The sequence below is a fragment of the Seriola aureovittata genome, chromosome 15, assembly GCF_021018895.1.
Source record: "Seriola aureovittata isolate HTS-2021-v1 ecotype China chromosome 15, ASM2101889v1, whole genome shotgun sequence".
NCBI lineage: Eukaryota > Metazoa > Chordata > Actinopteri > Carangiformes > Carangidae > Seriola > Seriola aureovittata.
This window is the reverse complement of record NC_079378.1, coordinates 23,329,672-23,346,380: the sequence shown is the minus strand read 5'-3', so window position 1 is coordinate 23,346,380 and position 16,709 is coordinate 23,329,672. Positions and strand designations below refer to the sequence as shown.

Here is a 16,709-nt window from a genome sequence, read left to right as displayed (position 1 = left end):
AGCAACTTGAAGTGGCACAATAATTTCCTTATCTTTTTGCACACATTACTTTCATGGTTAAGTTACATAATACAAAAACTATTTAGTCTGAGTTTTGCTTCAGAACTGAACAGCCAGTAGCATCCACTAGAGGGCAATAGGGACAGATCTCTACCCAATACCTTACCTACTTCTGTTACACCTTCACCACTCAACTAAACAACAACATGGTGCTGTACAGGAGACATGTGGCAGTCATCAAACATCTAACATCTGTTCCTGCTACACAGCAGTTTAACTGAAGCAGCAGCACGTTCCTGAATGAAACAAACAGTGCAATAAAACCGTAACCCTGCTGAGAAAACTACTTATAAAGTGTAGAGAGATGCTGCCTGGGGTCGATCTACTTTCACTTACTCCACAATTCCCTGTTTAGAGATGACCATGGCTAATTTGTTATATCCAGGCATTTATTTGCATGTTTGTCAATTACAAAATAATCCACTTGTAAAGCAGCAGGAGTCGCTACTGCAGCAACAAATACATGGTCCCACACTGGCTTCCCACCCAAAAACATGTCCATGTGTTCGTTAGCATGCATGAGCAAGCTGGAGGTACTGCTTCATGTTTCTGTGATGGGAAAACTTGTGTGGTTTTAACATTAGTCGTCTTTACCATGACCTAAAGAACACATTTTTTTTATTGCACCTGCATTTAATAAACTAGAGCACAGACTTTTCATCACTGAAGTGGAATTTCTGAGAGAAATTCATTGTTTCTGTATTTCTAATAGACCAATATCATAAAGTGTCACTTACTGACAAAAAATGAATGAATGAAACGTCTGAATGGTTCTAATTGACATACAGTACAGTTAACTGTGCAGCCCTGAACCACATGTGTGGCGAATTAAAACAGTGGCAATATTCTGAGAAGCGCATTCTGTTGTTAAACATGTTGCAACCCCCTGCTCTTTGTTTATGTCTGTAACAGTATTGTGCCATTTCCTGTGAGAGTCCAGAAGTCCCTTCTTGCCATTTCACCTTCAACCTAGGAGGTCCAGAGCAGCACCTAGTTTAATAGCAATCAGGAATCTGCAGCACAGTTTATATAAACAAACAATCTCCTCCCCAGTTGTGTGATTGGCTCACCATGCTGCCAGCCCGTGCTGTAGACAGTTGGTCTGGGTGCTCCTCTTCAGATCCCTCCCTCTCCTCCTGTCTACTGGGCTCTGCTGTGCCAGCGACGTCTCCTGCCAACAGAAAAAACACACTACTTTCAGACATGAGGTTTGTGTGTGTGTGGGCGGTTGTGGAGTTATGTGACTGTGTAAAATGGCAGGATTTCAGGGGTTCTCAAAACTTTTTCTGGCATGCCCCCCCCCCCAAGCCGAAAACAGTTCACACCACAATTTTTTAATCAATCATTAACAATGATGAGTGAAGCAACCATTAAAAAGGATCCAAATTTCACTGAAATAAAGGTCAGCACGATAACATCAGTAAGCTCTTGTTTGTTTAAGTTCCATTTTTAAATGATATTCATCCAACTTAGTTTCACTTTGCCCCACAGTTTAAGAACCACTAGTCTAAAGTCCAGCAAGAATGAATGAATGAATGAATGCTGGCAGTAAAATCATACAACGTCTAATTGGTGAAGATTAATTTTATAGAAGTGACCACATCCACACAGTCCAGCAGCTCTCAGAGGAATGTGGGGGTTTACAGAGAGATGGTTCAACTGGCTGCCTGGGAGAAGAAGCACTCTCTACAAATCAGGTCAAGTCAATGTAAACACACTTCACACATGCAATGCTGCAGACAGACATGTAGGGACAAGCGTGAAGTCTTTCGCCACGACGGAAACCTTGGGGCGGATCAGCTGACCTGACCCGATGGGAGAAATTCTCAGTTACAGGAAATGCAAACTCGACGTTCCACATCAGATTATCAGCAGCCAAACAGATAACTGCAGGAAGAGCAGACAACAAGCGTGGGCAAACTCCACAACTTCTCCACACCCAGCACACCAACAGGTGCGGAGGTGGATATCCTGACCTTCTCACAACAAGAGCAGGAGGTTCTGAAATTCACTCTAATCCTGGATATGTGCACAGAGTCATGCGCTGCTACGGCGGCTGCACACGTAAAAAAAAGCAACAAGTTTAAACACTCAAAATAAAAGAAGTGAAGCGCTGAGCAGCCTGAAACCAAAAACCTGATTCACTAACTAACTGTATGAAAAGTAACACTCTGATATTCCACTGCCTTCTCTTCCTGTGCTTGTGCAAGCCCAGTCAGGAGGGAGTGGGGGACACTCAGTGTAAGTTTACTACAAAGACAGTAAGGCATACACACACAGGCAGCCAGACTAAACATAGACATAGTGTTCACTTCCTTGTGTTTGGAACAGACTTTACTACAATACATTGATTACAAGGACTTCAAACTGGATCGAAATGCTCACTATGCAGCGCTGTCATGTCACTTCCACCCACTTGTTTTTTTTTTTCCAGACACACCCCCTTTTGCACACAGCTCCACAAACAGAAAAAAAAAAAAAATACTACTCAACTCAGAAAATACTATTCTCAACATAATTTCCTCTTACCTGTACAAAGTGCTGAATCAAACGTTTTGCTGAAACTTCTCTCTACCTTTTAAGCTTGAATGAAAGCTCAATGCTTTGCAAAGTAGCAGTAGTCTCGTCTCCCAAACACGTACTGGTTGTAATCCAGTGCATGACATACCTACCTCCCTCCCTCCCTCCCTCCTTCCTTCTCTAGCTCTGTCTCTATTGCTTACTCTTTTTCCCTCCCACTCTGTAAGTGCCAGGCTTCTCAAAGTGAAAGAGGCCATACTACAGGGCATGGACTCTCTACATTTCACCCACCTACGACACACTCATGACTCATTTTATCAAAACGGATGGCTTTCATTGCTAATCAGTCATGGAGAAATCCCCAGCACCACCACCAAAGGAACAATATTATATTTAAAGCAATATGAGTCACCTACTTGTGTCAGAACATTTAACTTCACAAAAATTAAATGTAACCGAGGTGTAAAGTGGAAAAAAAAAATTCATTCACAGAGTTACACACAAATCTAGCAGAGAAACAGTCAAGTCAACAGTAAGGAGACCGAAACTTTAAAGCTGCATTAGCTGATGATTTGGCAATTAGAGAGTGGAACAACTCAACAGCAACCTGATATATTATTGCCTTATAAAGTTGTGATAGCGTACGTGTTAGCTAACAAGTGCTTGTTTAATTTAATGGCCTGTTGTTGTGTTTCTGGTCTCCTGATGAACCCAAGTCCAATATTCACCGTCCGTTTAGCTCAAATTTTCAGTCAACCAACCTGAGCGAAATATCTAGACCTGTTTTAAACTCTGTAAAAATCCTCTGCTATTGATTAATATTTTCCTTAACATGGTTTTCACACGTACAAAACGAATCAAAAACCGGGGTTGTAAGTACATCTACTCTTACTTCCTCATTGAAAAATCTGGATCAGGCCTTGTGCCCCGCCCACCACCGCTGCTGCTGCTTGCTCCAGGTTGACAGGTGAAACAGTGAGTATCAATATGGTTAATGGAGGAAACATCGGAGAGACTCAGCCACATGTTTGAGCCTCAGTCAGACCCAGACTCAGGAGTTTTTGAGGAGTTTGTTGAGACCAAAATTGCAGACTAGAAGATGTATCAGAACGGTTAGCAAAGTTATTTGTCATTTGTTAGCTTGTAACTGTGGCTGACACAGTGTTAGTGGCTGTACTGATGCAAACTTTCACTCTCTGTACTGACAAGGTTTCGGTGACTGCTGGAGCAGAGAGCATCAAGATTAGGTTAGAGCAGGAATCTTCAGAGAGACTCAGCCACACGTTTGTGCTTCAGTCAGACCCAGACTCAGATGAGGAGTCTGTTGAGACCAGAACCAGAGACTAGCAGACGGATCAGAGCGGTTAGCATCTTTTATTTGTTTATGCTGTTTTTTAGCTTGTAACTGGCAATTGCTGACAGTGTTAGCGGTTGTGCTAATGCTAATTCTCTCTCTCTCTGTATTGACAAGGTTTCAGGTGTATTTAGCCCCGCCCCCGGTCCACACAAGTTGACGGGATTGGTTCCTTAGGTTTGTGACGTATGAAGCCCTGGCTGTCTGAATCTTTTTTTATGAGACTGTCATTGGTTCACTGCAGTTCAAGGTGGAAACACTCAGTCATGGTGTTGATGATTATTTTTGTATCATGTTAAAGTTAAAAACTTGATTTTCATTTTCATTGGGGTTGGTCTTTAATAGGAAGGTGTTCACTTCCCAGTTGCTCACTTTGTTTGCAGTTAGGTGCTGGGCAGGTCGAGTGCAGCGGGTTTGTCACAGCTGCCTGCTGCTGCTGGAGGCAGGACTGATGAGAGATGTGACGCTGAATCACACGGTACATTTGTGCTCTGTGAAACCAAAACAATGAACCACAAGAGGTCAAAGTGCAGTGTAATTCTGCATGTTAATACCTGTAGCCCTCTAATAAGTGAATTTTATTAATAACCATCCATGTTTTCAAAACATGCATAAACATTTATTTCTCAGAAAAATTGCTCTGGAACCATTTACCAGATTTTGTGACTAGCAGAGCCGTTTGTTTTTTTCCATCAAGGCGGATACAAAATTGGGTGGATTAATTTGTGCAATAGACTTTGCCTACAGTATAATCCAACATTTCCTCCCCTTATTTACTCTTTCTGCATGTGAAAACACGAAACATAAAATGATTCACAGATTACAACATTTGGATTCATTCTGCTAGTTCAAAGATTCTGTGGAAGTTTTATTTTGCATCAGAAGAAAGATTGTAATTCAAAACACTGATGACATCTGTGCTTTGACATCTCTCCTGACATCTCCCCTGATGGACTGAGACCAGTTTATAGGAAATGCTTGAAAATAAATAATACGCCGCACACTGCAGCTTGGGTGTTGTCATATCTACATTGTGATATTTTTAAACACAATAAGTGTTGTCAGGAAACAATAACTGAGATTTGATGTACATAAGGAGAGAAATGTTACCATTAATCCCAGGTACCCGCCCTGCTCAGTATTATGCATGCTCACACAAGTCAAATCCTGTCTTCAGGTACACTATCACTGTGTTCTATACATGACACTGGTTCATTAAATAGTAAATTACTTTCAATTTCACAGCCATGTTGACATGTTAAAAACTATTGAGTGATAATTCACCTTGCTGCTTTTTGCTCAGTGAAGGATTCACAAAGGATTTCAATTAATACCAGTCGGGGCTGGGTATCGCCTGAAAGTTTTCTCTGCTGGTACAGATACAACACCCGAGTCTGGTTACTTGGTACCATTGTGATATGTTTTTTTTGATACCTTACTTTGAGGGTTATAAACATGTTTTTAAGTGTTGTCTAATTCAAGCCCTATAAATACTTTTCCTAAGTAGAAGATGGTACAAAATTGGCAAAATTAGATTAAAGGAGACCTATTATGCTAATTTCCAGCTCTATATCTTTATTCTGGGGCTCCACTAGAGAAGCTTTGTATGATTCACAGTACACACAAAAAAGTCCCTGTTGATCTCAAACTGCCTGTATACAGTCCCTCAGTTCAGCCTCTTTTTTTTTTGCATATCATTCAGCTTTACCAATTAGTGTTATGAAAGAAAAAAACAAAACTAAGTGACTAGTAGCTAAAACTAAGTAACAGAAGATAATTGCTTCTCAAATCCATCCATACATGTTCGGGTCTGAATCTGATCCGAAATATGAAATCCGATATCACAAATATGAAATATCAGACAAATGCAGATGTTCATGTTGATTACAGCAGGTCGTCTCTATTAGGTAAATGTTACGCCCATTACCTTGTTAATGTCTGATAAGATTGATTTAGTCTTTCAATCACAATCTGTATATAAAACATTTTCTGTATATGGCCCTGTTAATAGTTGTTCGTGTGGGAAATTCACTGAAATGCTGACTGAAGTGGAAAACGTCTACTGTCAGGAAATAGCAACGCTAATGTTGCTGGTAAAGTGTTATTCTGCTGTTGCCAAAAGACTGTATTGAACCTGCACCCTTTGTCATTTGCATACAAAGGGAATTTGTATTCGCACAGACAGAAATGCTTATTCTTGACAAGGCGACAGGTTAAAACTAACCAAATTCTTCCCGCTTTCCACTCTACCTAGCTTCATTTGAGAGTGTGCCTAACTAGCTGGTAGACGGGCATTATGTGAATGTGTAACATAGCGACATAGACAAGTTACAGAAGAAAAGCCAGAAATACAAATGAAAAAAGCTATAGGCAAGAGAAAACCCCAAAAGGCATAATACTTTACTTTAAAAATCAGGAAGAGTCCAACACAAGAAGACAAAACGAGGAGTAAAAATCCAGGCAAGCACTCGATGCCAAATTTAGTTACTTTCAATACTTGACGCTATAGACACATTTAGGCCAGTTTTAAAAAAGTGTTGAGCGAGCGCTGTAGCTTATCCAGCTCTAACCAGTTACCAGATTATATTGTTCAGCCAGTCCTGCAGGTTCACTGACACCATCCGTGTGTTACTGTGAGCCCATTCTTTCTAATCAAGGGAAACGGTGCGAGCCTTAATGCCATCTCATCAAGACACGCTTTTTGTCCATGAATATAGCTGTGCACTCCAGACTTCATCCTTCAGGACTGAATGTTGGTAGCAGCTGTTTAGAGAGGTCAGTGTCAGATTTAGGAGAAAACAGCACATATCTGGTTGGTAAGAGGTGACCAGGTGAGTACGGGGTGTGAGATATCCAGTGAAGCAAATGGTGAAGGAAATAAAACTGAAGACAGAACAGTGACAATATTCAAATGACGAAAAGTATAATAGCAAATCAATCAACAACCATATTATCATGACACAAATATGAAAATACACAGTTCTTTGAGACATTTCTAGATCTGGAAGGATGAAGTCTAAAGCACACGACTAAGGTCTAAGCTCTTAATAATGTTCAGCAACTAATGTAACTAACAAACAGAGAGTGTTCTTCAGACTAAGACGCAGCAGTGGCAGCTTAGACATTTAAATTGACTGCATCATTCTCACAGCTCATCTCAACAACAGGCAGGTTCAAGGTGCTGCATGTATGTAGCCAATGCATAGTTTCCATTAGCATGTACATTTGTTTGCCAGTTTATTAGGTACACCGAGCTAAAACTAATGAAGTCTAATACAGCAGCCCTACAGTAAATCCCACCTTCATGACAGTTATACGTTTCAACAGTTTTAAAGATATAATATAACAATAACCTTCCTAAAAAGGTAGAATTTACTGAGGAGCTATTGAAATATTAAGACTGCATTAATTCGAAATAGGTGTACACAATAAACAGGCAAAGAGTATGTAAAAAATGATCATAAAAACATAATGGACAAGATGATTTCTTCTCCTCATTTAGTTTTTAGCCTAGTTAGCATTTTGCTTCAGTCATGTCAACCCAGCTACTTTCCATTTCACAATGTCACCTTTAATTATAAAAATTAGAAGTTTTACTTTGATGATATTGCCGTAAAATCTAGTGGTGATAATAATATCTACAATAATATGTTTTTTTTTTCTTATGTCACAGCAAACTGGTATCTGTGTTGGTTAAGCAAAAAAAGTCTAATGGCATCACTGTGGGCTTTGAGAAATTATGATGAATTTTTTTAATGATTTTATAGAGCAAATGATTAAACAAGAAAATAATGACAGCGAAAGAAATTAGCAGGTCAGTTGCAAACATTTAAATAGTAAATAGAGTAAATTTGTTGCCTGGTTAATCTACAGCTAGTTTTATGGACCTTAGTGTTCATAAGAACTGGAAATCCCTACATTGTGCGCACAGTGAAGGCATCAGAGTTATATAATAAGGAGAAATACTGAAAGCAACTGTCAATGAAGCCTTTACAGACATAACAACAGTGATGAAATGACTTCTGTAAACCAGTTTGTTTTCCTCGTTGGTATAAAATTAATTTCCTCTCCAGTGGGGGGTTCCAGGGTGTTTTCCTCTGAACAAAAAACAAGCTATCTAGAAATTTCCCGGTGAGACTGCTAGCTCCCTGTGAGCTGTAAATAACAGGTGATGTTTGACTCCTGACAACACAACAGGTGTAAGCCGGTGACCACAGTGATAAATTTTACAGACATGTATGCTGAAAGTGAAAGTGGACGACAGCCTTACTGAAAACTGGTCCTGTGCTAGGAAGCGACTACATGACAAACCGAAAGTATGTGTGCGTGCGTGTGTGTGTGTGTGTGTGTGTCTGAGCACTGTTTGCAAACCTTAGCATCATGCTAGCTACCGGACAGCACCACTACTAGAGGCTAGTGTGTAAAATTCGCTCAGTTTCCAACAGAAAACGACAAAACGGCTCAAGGTTCACACGTCCAACACTACTCTGACAGTCCGAGAACATGTCACACACAATACATTATTTACAAGTTACCTAATTTTAAAAATTAAATCGAGTTACTCACTCAGAAACAATCAGCTGACACAACGGTGACTCAGTAGACTACACGACTTCCGCATTCTTGTGCGATGACTGCAACGCAAACCAATTGTCACTAAGGAAACTAAACATTCTAGACCAATGGCAATAAGAATTCGTACTGGCCAATGAGCGTCAACAACAGTGCTGTGAGCGAATCGCACACACCCACAACAGAGCCAATCAAGTGCCACCAAACTCCTGAAGCGCACCAATAGAAAATCACAGCGCGGCACAAACTGGATACACACATACACAGTACGGTAAGTGTGCACAGGCGCCCGTAGTTATCAGTCATAGGTCAGCTGGGTTTTAAAATACAAAATAAGTTTCAGTTTTCAAAACTGAAATGAGGAACTTCTAAACTGAATCTTATTTGTCAGTGGTTTTCAGAAAAACCCCTAAAATAATCCGCAAGAAAACAAAACTAAAAAAGAGAAGCAACAAAGGGAAGTGGAGATAACTTTTAAAAGGTCAATGCAAAAGGGCGATGTGTTTTAATAAACGATTTGATGCGGATAAAGGCAGCCTGTCCTCCCTGCATACAGAGCACGATGTTAAACTGAGGCCAGTGTTAACTGATCGACTGACGGAAAATTAATTCACAACAATTTTGATGATTGATTGATTGTCAAAAGTCACCCAACAAGCAAACATTTGTTTTTTGTGCCGTTTTATGTCATTGCAAATAAATATCTTTGGGTTTGCACTGTTGGTCAGACAAAGATATGTGATCACTGGCCTCAGGGAACTGGTGGGAGGCATTTTTGGCTGTTTTCTGACAGGTAATGTACAAAAAGATTCATCAGTTAATCAAAAAAAAAAAAATTAGTGGATCAGTCAATAATGGAAATAATCCCTAGTCTGATCACTTCTTATTTTAAATTTACATTTTGACCATGTATCTATGCAAACCTCAAGAACACATATCTGCCTGATTCCTGTTCTCATGAAGCTCCCTGACACAGACAGTGAATGCATGTATACATAAATCTGAAGTTTACAGTTTACAGAACCGTATCTGTGGCCACACACTATTTATGTTCATAAGCCTTGACCTGACCTCACATGCTCTCCAATACCAGTCAACAGCCACATGAAGGCCCATCTCACCCCTGTGTTTGCTCCAATCCTGTGGCCTTTTCCCCTGCACAGCCAGGCAATACATAACTCTAATGTGAATGGTTTTATAACCTGATATCAGGTTATCAGGCTTTTTTATACGCCCGATATGGTGATGTTCTCATGCATGCGGCAGCTGATAAAGTGTTGATCTTGATCGCAGCCATTTTTTAAAATTTTATTTATCTTTTTTCAATGTGTGAATCCTCACATAATTCAAAGGGGTAATTTAATCAGTTCTTATGCAGGTAGAAAGTTCTGGCTCTCTTACAGTCTGACCTTACAGTACATGGTGGCTGTTTGTGGTGTTTATATCGGATGGTATTGCTCCCTCTGGTGGTGGAAATCAGAAACCAGCGAGGGAGAGGGTCTGGTCTAGTGTCGGACAGGGTTATCTCTCATTTTGTACCCTCAACGCTACGACTAATGAATTTAGGCTCAGTGCAGTGCTCTCAGTTCAGTTCTTCACATTGTGGATGCCTCATGTGTGTTTCATCTGTTATAATTCATAAAAAGCTTTTCCCCTGAGCTTAAGTAAATAACTGACACACTTTATTAAGTGTCTCACGCAAATGATCCCAAACAAGCTTGAATGTAGAGACTGTATTTCATTACTTTCCCTCCGCTGAGGTTAATGTGTCCACGTTCCTATGACAACGGAGGTTCTGAGGATTGATTAGACACCTGACCCCAGACAGAGAGCACAACATGGCCCACTGCTGTTGAGCTTTTTAGCTCAAGTGCAGCAGGAAGTGAGGAGGTGGTCAGGTGGGTGTAGATCCCAAAGGACCAATCACAGCTGGTCGTCAGGTCAGTACATATCTGCACGCCGTCAGTCCTGACACTGATTTTGATCTCACTCTTTCCTCGGGACTGAGGCCCATCCATAATCACACCATGGTAAGAGACTTCACCATCATCAGAGTCAGTTACGATGAGCAGCTGTGGGACGTAGATATTGTCACAGCTGAGTAATCGAGGAGATAATCAGATCTTCAGTGGATACAAACCCATTAAGTCACATTAGAAATGTGAGATCTATCAACGGCAGGTTAGTCTGAGCACTTGCTGATGAAGTTATGATGATTTATATCTTTTCTTTCTTTTTTAGACGAGCTACACCGATAAAGGGGAGAAGGTAAGATTAAAACTGCCTTTTAGACAGGAATCTGAAGTGTGATGATGTTTGATGTGTGCTCTTAAAATTACTATCAGTTCTACAGAAGAAGGACTGAATCACACGAGTGGCTGAAAGCCGAAGGAATAAATGAATCATTTCAAACTATGATGTTTTTGTTTCTCACCTGTGTGATTCTTTTACAATATATAATTCTTCTGTTGTACTTTTGTCTTCTAGCATGAAAGGGGAAAGTTTGTCAGGTTTCATCATATCACCTTCTGGGTCGGCAATGCTAAACAGGTTTGTATGCAAACACTTATATCACCTGTGTCTTTTTCATGATCTCAGTACCAGTCAAAGCACATCTGATTATCTACCACATTATTCATATCTGGATGGACCTTTTGGATTTAAGAAAATATTGTGTTTGAAGAATTGTTCAAATTCTAACAGAAACTTCAACAGGTTTTGGTTTGTTAACTAGATAATAATTGTACTTTTATTCTCCATATTCAGTTTAAATAACCAGGAGCTGTTTAATCTCCAGCCTCTTTTCTTTTTGCTACAGAACAATTTGACATTCATTTCTGAATAACAGATACAGTCTGTACAAATAAACAATTAATTTAAGTAATTTAAGTAATTTTTCAAGAATATAAATCATAACTTTTTCTTTGTATTTCATATGTGAAAGTAAAGTTAGTCTCATTGGGTTTCGGAGTCTTGCTTGTTCAAAAAAGAAAACGCTCTGGTAAAATATAAAGGACAATTTGTTTATTTATTTATATTCGGAAAATGATCAATTTAGAAACTGATCATCAGACTAATCGATAATGGAAATAAGCCAGACTGATACATTTAAACATAATATGGATAATATGGAAATTTACAGTTTAGGAAATCTGAGAAATCTGACTTACTTTCATCTTAAAAAGCTGATCATATCTTCTTGGTTTATTAAGTTTATTATTACAGCACACTGCACTGAACAATCCACAGTCACTACCTTATACAGTCTGTGTTAAAGTTCATGAGAAATTCTCTCCACACCAAAGACTGAAGTCTGATCTCTTTGCAGGCGGCCTCGTTCTACTGTGATAAGATGGGCTTCGAGCCTCTGGCCTATAAGGGTCTGGAGACTGGCAGCAGAGAGGTGGTGTCTCATGTCATCAGACAGGATAAGGTATGCAGTGTAACACCATGTGCTGATGTAATTAATAAGCACTGATTTTACAGTTTATCCATGATCTTTGGTTCTCTACACCCCCCCCCCCCCCCCCCCCGCCCCCTCACAGATCATATTTGCGTTTGAATCTCCACTAAATCCTGGAAATGAAGGCAAGTTTCCTGATCGCAAAACAGAGACTGTATGAACAGAACACACGTCACACACATGTCTGCATTCCTGCATGTTTTTCTCTTCCCTCAGTGATGGGGGAGCACTTGATCAAACATGGAGACGGAGTCAAAGACATCGCTTTCCAAGTGGAGGACTGTGACTTCTTAATCAAGGTAACTCTGATACAGAACACCTGTGTTTGAGTTTGACGTTGATGTGCTGATGGATTTAGTTGCACTTTGCATTGAACTGGCCACACCCTGCAGGAAGTAGAGTTTGACTGAGATTTAATTGCAAGAGGCAGAAATGATTTTCATATTATTTGACAGTCATGGACAGTGTGTTTTTTGGAAAATTATATTTTTACCATCTCACACAGTTGCTCATTTATATATATATATATATATATATATATATATATATATAAGTAGGAATGCCATTGTAGAAATACTCTGTTAAAAGTATAACGCTGAATAAAAAGGATTAGCCTCAAATGAAACCTAAAAGTAAAAGTACTCATTGTGTAGAATGGCATGTTCAGAATAATGTACATTATTGGATTATAATTATTGATGCATTACTTAATTCTTATTACTGTGTATGTATTTTATATATAACAGAAGAAATAAGAGAAGTTATAGATTTGAGTCCCGCTGAATTCAGATTCACTGACTGAACTTTGATGAAAATTGAAACTGCAGTTCTGTTTCTTCTAAACTGTTTCACTTCAGTTTGAAGAGATAAACCCTGTCTGAGTCGTACTGTCACTTGCTCACTACACTGCTGGGTAAGAGGACTGTGGTGCACTCAGTGTGTGTTGAAATAGGGGGTAAACATGCTGGTGTTATGACAGCCTCTACTACAGCGCAACCTTGATGTCTGCTGGCTCGTTTGAACTCTTACGCTCAGTCAAGGTCGTTCTGGTGGTTTGGGTAAACTCTGTCTGTTGACCCTCGGGTGGCTGCACATACACAGTCACCACTGATTTAATGCAGAGATCAAAAGCAGCAGCATCTAAGATATGTAAAGTAGTAGATCAGAGCCTGCACGGTGTGGGGAGATGTTCTTTCTTCAACCACTGGAGGGCTTCCAGGAGCCGTCTACAGTCAGAAAACACAGTGTTGTATATTGCTGCTGTATTTCCACACTGATCCCAACACGGCCCCACTGACAGACAGCTAAAGAGCGAGGAGCCGCGGTGGTGAAGGAGCCCTGGGTGGAGCAGGACAGCCACGGGAGGGTCAAGTATGCTGTGGTTCAGACGGTACGTGAGGAGTGACGCACATTTGAAAGCTCATGTAAATTTCACACGTGAAACTGGAGATGAATAACTGTTGTGTCAATGTTTGGTCCTCAGTATGGAGATACGACACACACACTCATCGAATACCTCGGACCCTACAAAGGCCTTTTCCTGCCCACCTACAAAGAGCCTCTGTTTAGGGATCCTCTGTTAGCCAAACTGTGAGTCTCTTACATAACAGCATTTTATTGTGCTTTGAAATGGAACCAAAAAACTAAATTTAAATTTTTTTTGTGTCAATTTATAGCGATTATATATTATTTAAAAAACGGTTTTGCATTTCACAACATACCTCATCTTCCATGCATCTTCTTTTAGTCCAACTGAATCTATACTGAAGCTCCACACAGATCTACTCATATCCTTTACATGAATAAAAGTATTAATACTACAGTGTATAATGCTCCATCACAAGTCCTGCATTCAACATTTAACTTTATTAAAACTGCAGAAGTATTAGTAGTAAAATGTACTTAAAGTGTCAAAAGTAAAAGTACTCATTTCACACTCATACAGAGGGAATGCTATTTTCATATACTATAGATGACCAGGTTGTTTAATAAATCTTAAAAAGTATTTTATAGTTTACAGTGAAGTTTGACAGCGTCAGTGATAAGTGACATTTTATTCCAGTTTCTCCAGTGTTGTCTTTGGTATTTTTTCAGTTTACAGTAGAAACAAAACCAGTCGCTGAAAAACGTGTTTCTTTGCCGGTCACCCTCCTTTTAAAAAAATGCACAACCTTCCCAAATTTGAACCAAAAATATAAAATAAATACATTTTGTGGCAGATAAAAATGTACAAAAACTGAGGGCGGATGGAGGAAGTACCAATCCAGTGTTTTTCTCTTCTTTTCTTTAGTCCACCAGCAGGTTTGAACTTCATCGATCACATTGTGGGAAACCAGCCAGATGATCAAATGGTGCCAGTTTCAGACTGGTAAGACTCCTGTTAGGTCGCACATACACACACACACACACACACACACACACACACACACACACACACACACACACACACACACACACACTCAACTGGCACAGCAGACACACAAAGGGGCAAAAGGACAAGTAAACACTCTGCACATGGTCAGGGTGAAATGTTCTGCCCCAGCACGACATCGCTGGTCTATAAAAACCGCAAGAGCAAAGAAGTCACCGAGAGGAAAAGAGGCATGTTCAATTCCAAATAAGGTTTGTCTCGTTCCTTTAGCTTATCATCAGATTTTCTGTTTGTGTTCTGCAAATTCCAGGTATCAGAATTGTTTGATGTTCCACCGGTTCTGGTCGATAGACGACAAGCAGATCCACACGCAGTACAGTGCACTGAGGTCCATAGTGGTGACGAACTACGAAGAGACCATCAAGATGCCCATCAATGAACCTGCCATCGGGAAGAAGAAGTCACAGATCCAGGTGTGACTTTTTCACACAACACTCAGAGTAATTGTCATTGGCGCTTAGGTTTATCCCAGCGGCTTGTCCTGTAAATTGTCCCTCAGGGGCCCATGTGTGGCTCCCCAGAGTGCTAAATGAACAATTTAGTAATGATACCTTACTCCACATGCGTGCACTTGTGGCCACATTTAGCTAATTGGGGGTTGTGACACCTTCTGGTTCAGTGCATTTCATGTCACGCGTCTCCCTCTGTGCAGGAATATGTGGACTATAACGGGGGACCAGGTGTTCAGCACATCGCCCTCAACACGTCAAACATCATCCAAACCGTGAGTCTCCCATGTTGAATTATCATCAAAATTCCACGATAATCCACAGACTTTGCACAGCCTCACAAACTCTACAAGTAAAGACAAGTTTTAGATCCTGCTTCTTTCTTTCTTTCTTTTTTCTTTCCTCTTTTTGTCTTAAAACAGATCGTGAACCTGCGAGCCCGAGGGATGGAGTTCCTCGCAGCGCCTGACACGTACTATGAAACCCTGCGGGAGAAACTCAAAACCGCCAAGATCAAGGTGAAGGAGGACCTCAACCGTTTACAGGTGAGGAGACGTATTATTTCAGCAAGTGTGAAATTATTTACGGCCTTTTCGCTCGTGCACTGAAATGTTAACTCTGTGTGTTTCCCTTTTTAAGGAACTGAAAATCTTAGTTGACTTCGATGACAAGGGCTACCTCCTCCAAATCTTCACCAAGCCTGTTCAGGACAGGCCGACCCTCTTCCTGGAGGTCATCCAGCGGTACAACCACTTTGTAAGTGACCAGTTAAGCAGATCTGCTGGTGTAACTGGTGAGCTGAGGGAAATCTTTTTTCAAGCCCTCACTGATGGGATTTACAGGCCTGTGGTCTTGTTTAAGAAGCCGGGACAGAACACCTGTTTACAGCTCCCACCCAGTGCGAACAGTCTCACAGTCGCCCACTTGTAAAAGCTCGGTAAATCTATCACAGGTACAGATTAAAAGGCTCACTGCTTCACAGCGAGGGGGATCTTTGGATTGGGTTGCACCCTGTGGCACTTAATTTATAACACCCAGCACCCACTCTGCTTGTCAGAACAGGCACATCGTGTCACTCTGCAGCATTTCAGCGAGTCTACAGATGTGGATACAATGCATGAAAGTGAGAAACTGAATCTTTCAGAGCAACCACCAACTCTTGATCTTTTCATTATCTATAATAATATTTACATGATTAATTTGTGAGCTGCCGGCGAGCGCAGCTTCCCCCCCCCCGTCAGAGCGCTGAGAATATTTATCTGCCGTTTGTGAGTCAACATCAAAGTGTTGAATGCACTTGAACGGTGTCTGAGAGAAGATCCCCAGAGCAATAGCAAATGACACAGAAGAAGGTAGATCTGTGGGTAATTAGCCATCTGTGTGTGTCTGTTCTCCGTCCAGGGCTTTGGGGCAGGAAACTTCAAGTCTCTCTTTGAGGCCATTGAGAAGGACCAAGACGCCAGGGGCAACCTCACCGTGCTGACACCTGAAGGCCAGGCCAAAACCTTCAACTGATCCACACGCTGCTGCTGCCAAACCACACTTAGACTGTTATATATGGCTCTACATTTCAGAGGCAATCAACAGCACCCACCACAACTACAGTATATCAAACACATATACAGGGTGTTGAATATCTTCATGTGACGAGGTGCAAGTGCTATCAGATATGCTTTAAGCTGTCAGTGGCCTGCGTGCTGTATGGCTAAATAAAGAAAGTCATGTTCATGTGGGTTGGTGTGTCTGTTTGGGAAACAAGGGGACTGATATGAAAGGAATAGTCCGACGTTTGGGAGATACGCTTATTTGATAAATCGCTGAGAGCTACCTGTGAAAACTGATACCACGCTCATGTCTCTG

At 40.7% G+C, this 16,709-nt stretch overlaps 2 protein-coding genes across 3 annotated transcripts in view; one reads left to right on the top strand and one right to left on the bottom strand.

The window, feature by feature from the left end:
- mtmr4 (myotubularin related protein 4) overlaps positions 1-8,559 on the bottom strand; it is a 40,934-nt gene extending 32,375 nt beyond the window's left edge. Inside the window, exons 1-2 of one of the 2 annotated variants that reach the window (XM_056397106.1) lie at positions 8,501-8,559; positions 1,131-1,231 (exon numbers count right to left, since the gene is read on the bottom strand). In XM_056397106.1, coding sequence (XP_056253081.1) covers positions 1,131-1,133 — 3 coding nt within the window. In that variant the 5' untranslated portion in view covers positions 1,134-1,231; positions 8,501-8,559. Of the gene's footprint in view, positions 1-1,130; positions 1,232-2,589; positions 2,719-8,500 lie in introns of those variants that run through there. The other variant, XM_056397107.1, reaches the window with a different exon arrangement.
- Positions 8,560-10,468: 1,909 nt separating this feature from the next.
- On the top strand, positions 10,469-16,577 carry hpda (4-hydroxyphenylpyruvate dioxygenase a). The gene is made up of 14 exons (XM_056397749.1): positions 10,469-10,536; positions 10,748-10,774; positions 10,994-11,056; positions 11,835-11,939; positions 12,052-12,094; positions 12,186-12,268; positions 13,270-13,359; positions 13,453-13,559; positions 14,260-14,337; positions 14,651-14,813; positions 15,053-15,124; positions 15,272-15,394; positions 15,489-15,605; positions 16,251-16,577. The coding sequence occupies exons 1-14, from the start codon at positions 10,534-10,536 to the stop codon at positions 16,362-16,364; spliced, it is 1,188 nt and encodes a 395-aa protein (XP_056253724.1). The 5' UTR covers positions 10,469-10,533; the 3' UTR covers positions 16,365-16,577.
- Positions 16,578-16,709: the final 132 nt, after the last annotated feature.

Excerpts from the sequence above, each read along its gene's own strand:
- hpda (XM_056397749.1), top strand. Across the intron at positions 11,057-11,834 it reads GGGTCGGCAATGCTAAACAG|GCGGCCTCGTTCTACTGTGA; the intron begins GTTTGTATGCAA and ends ATCTCTTTGCAG. Across the intron at positions 15,395-15,488 it reads AGGACCTCAACCGTTTACAG|GAACTGAAAATCTTAGTTGA; the intron begins GTGAGGAGACGT and ends TCCCTTTTTAAG.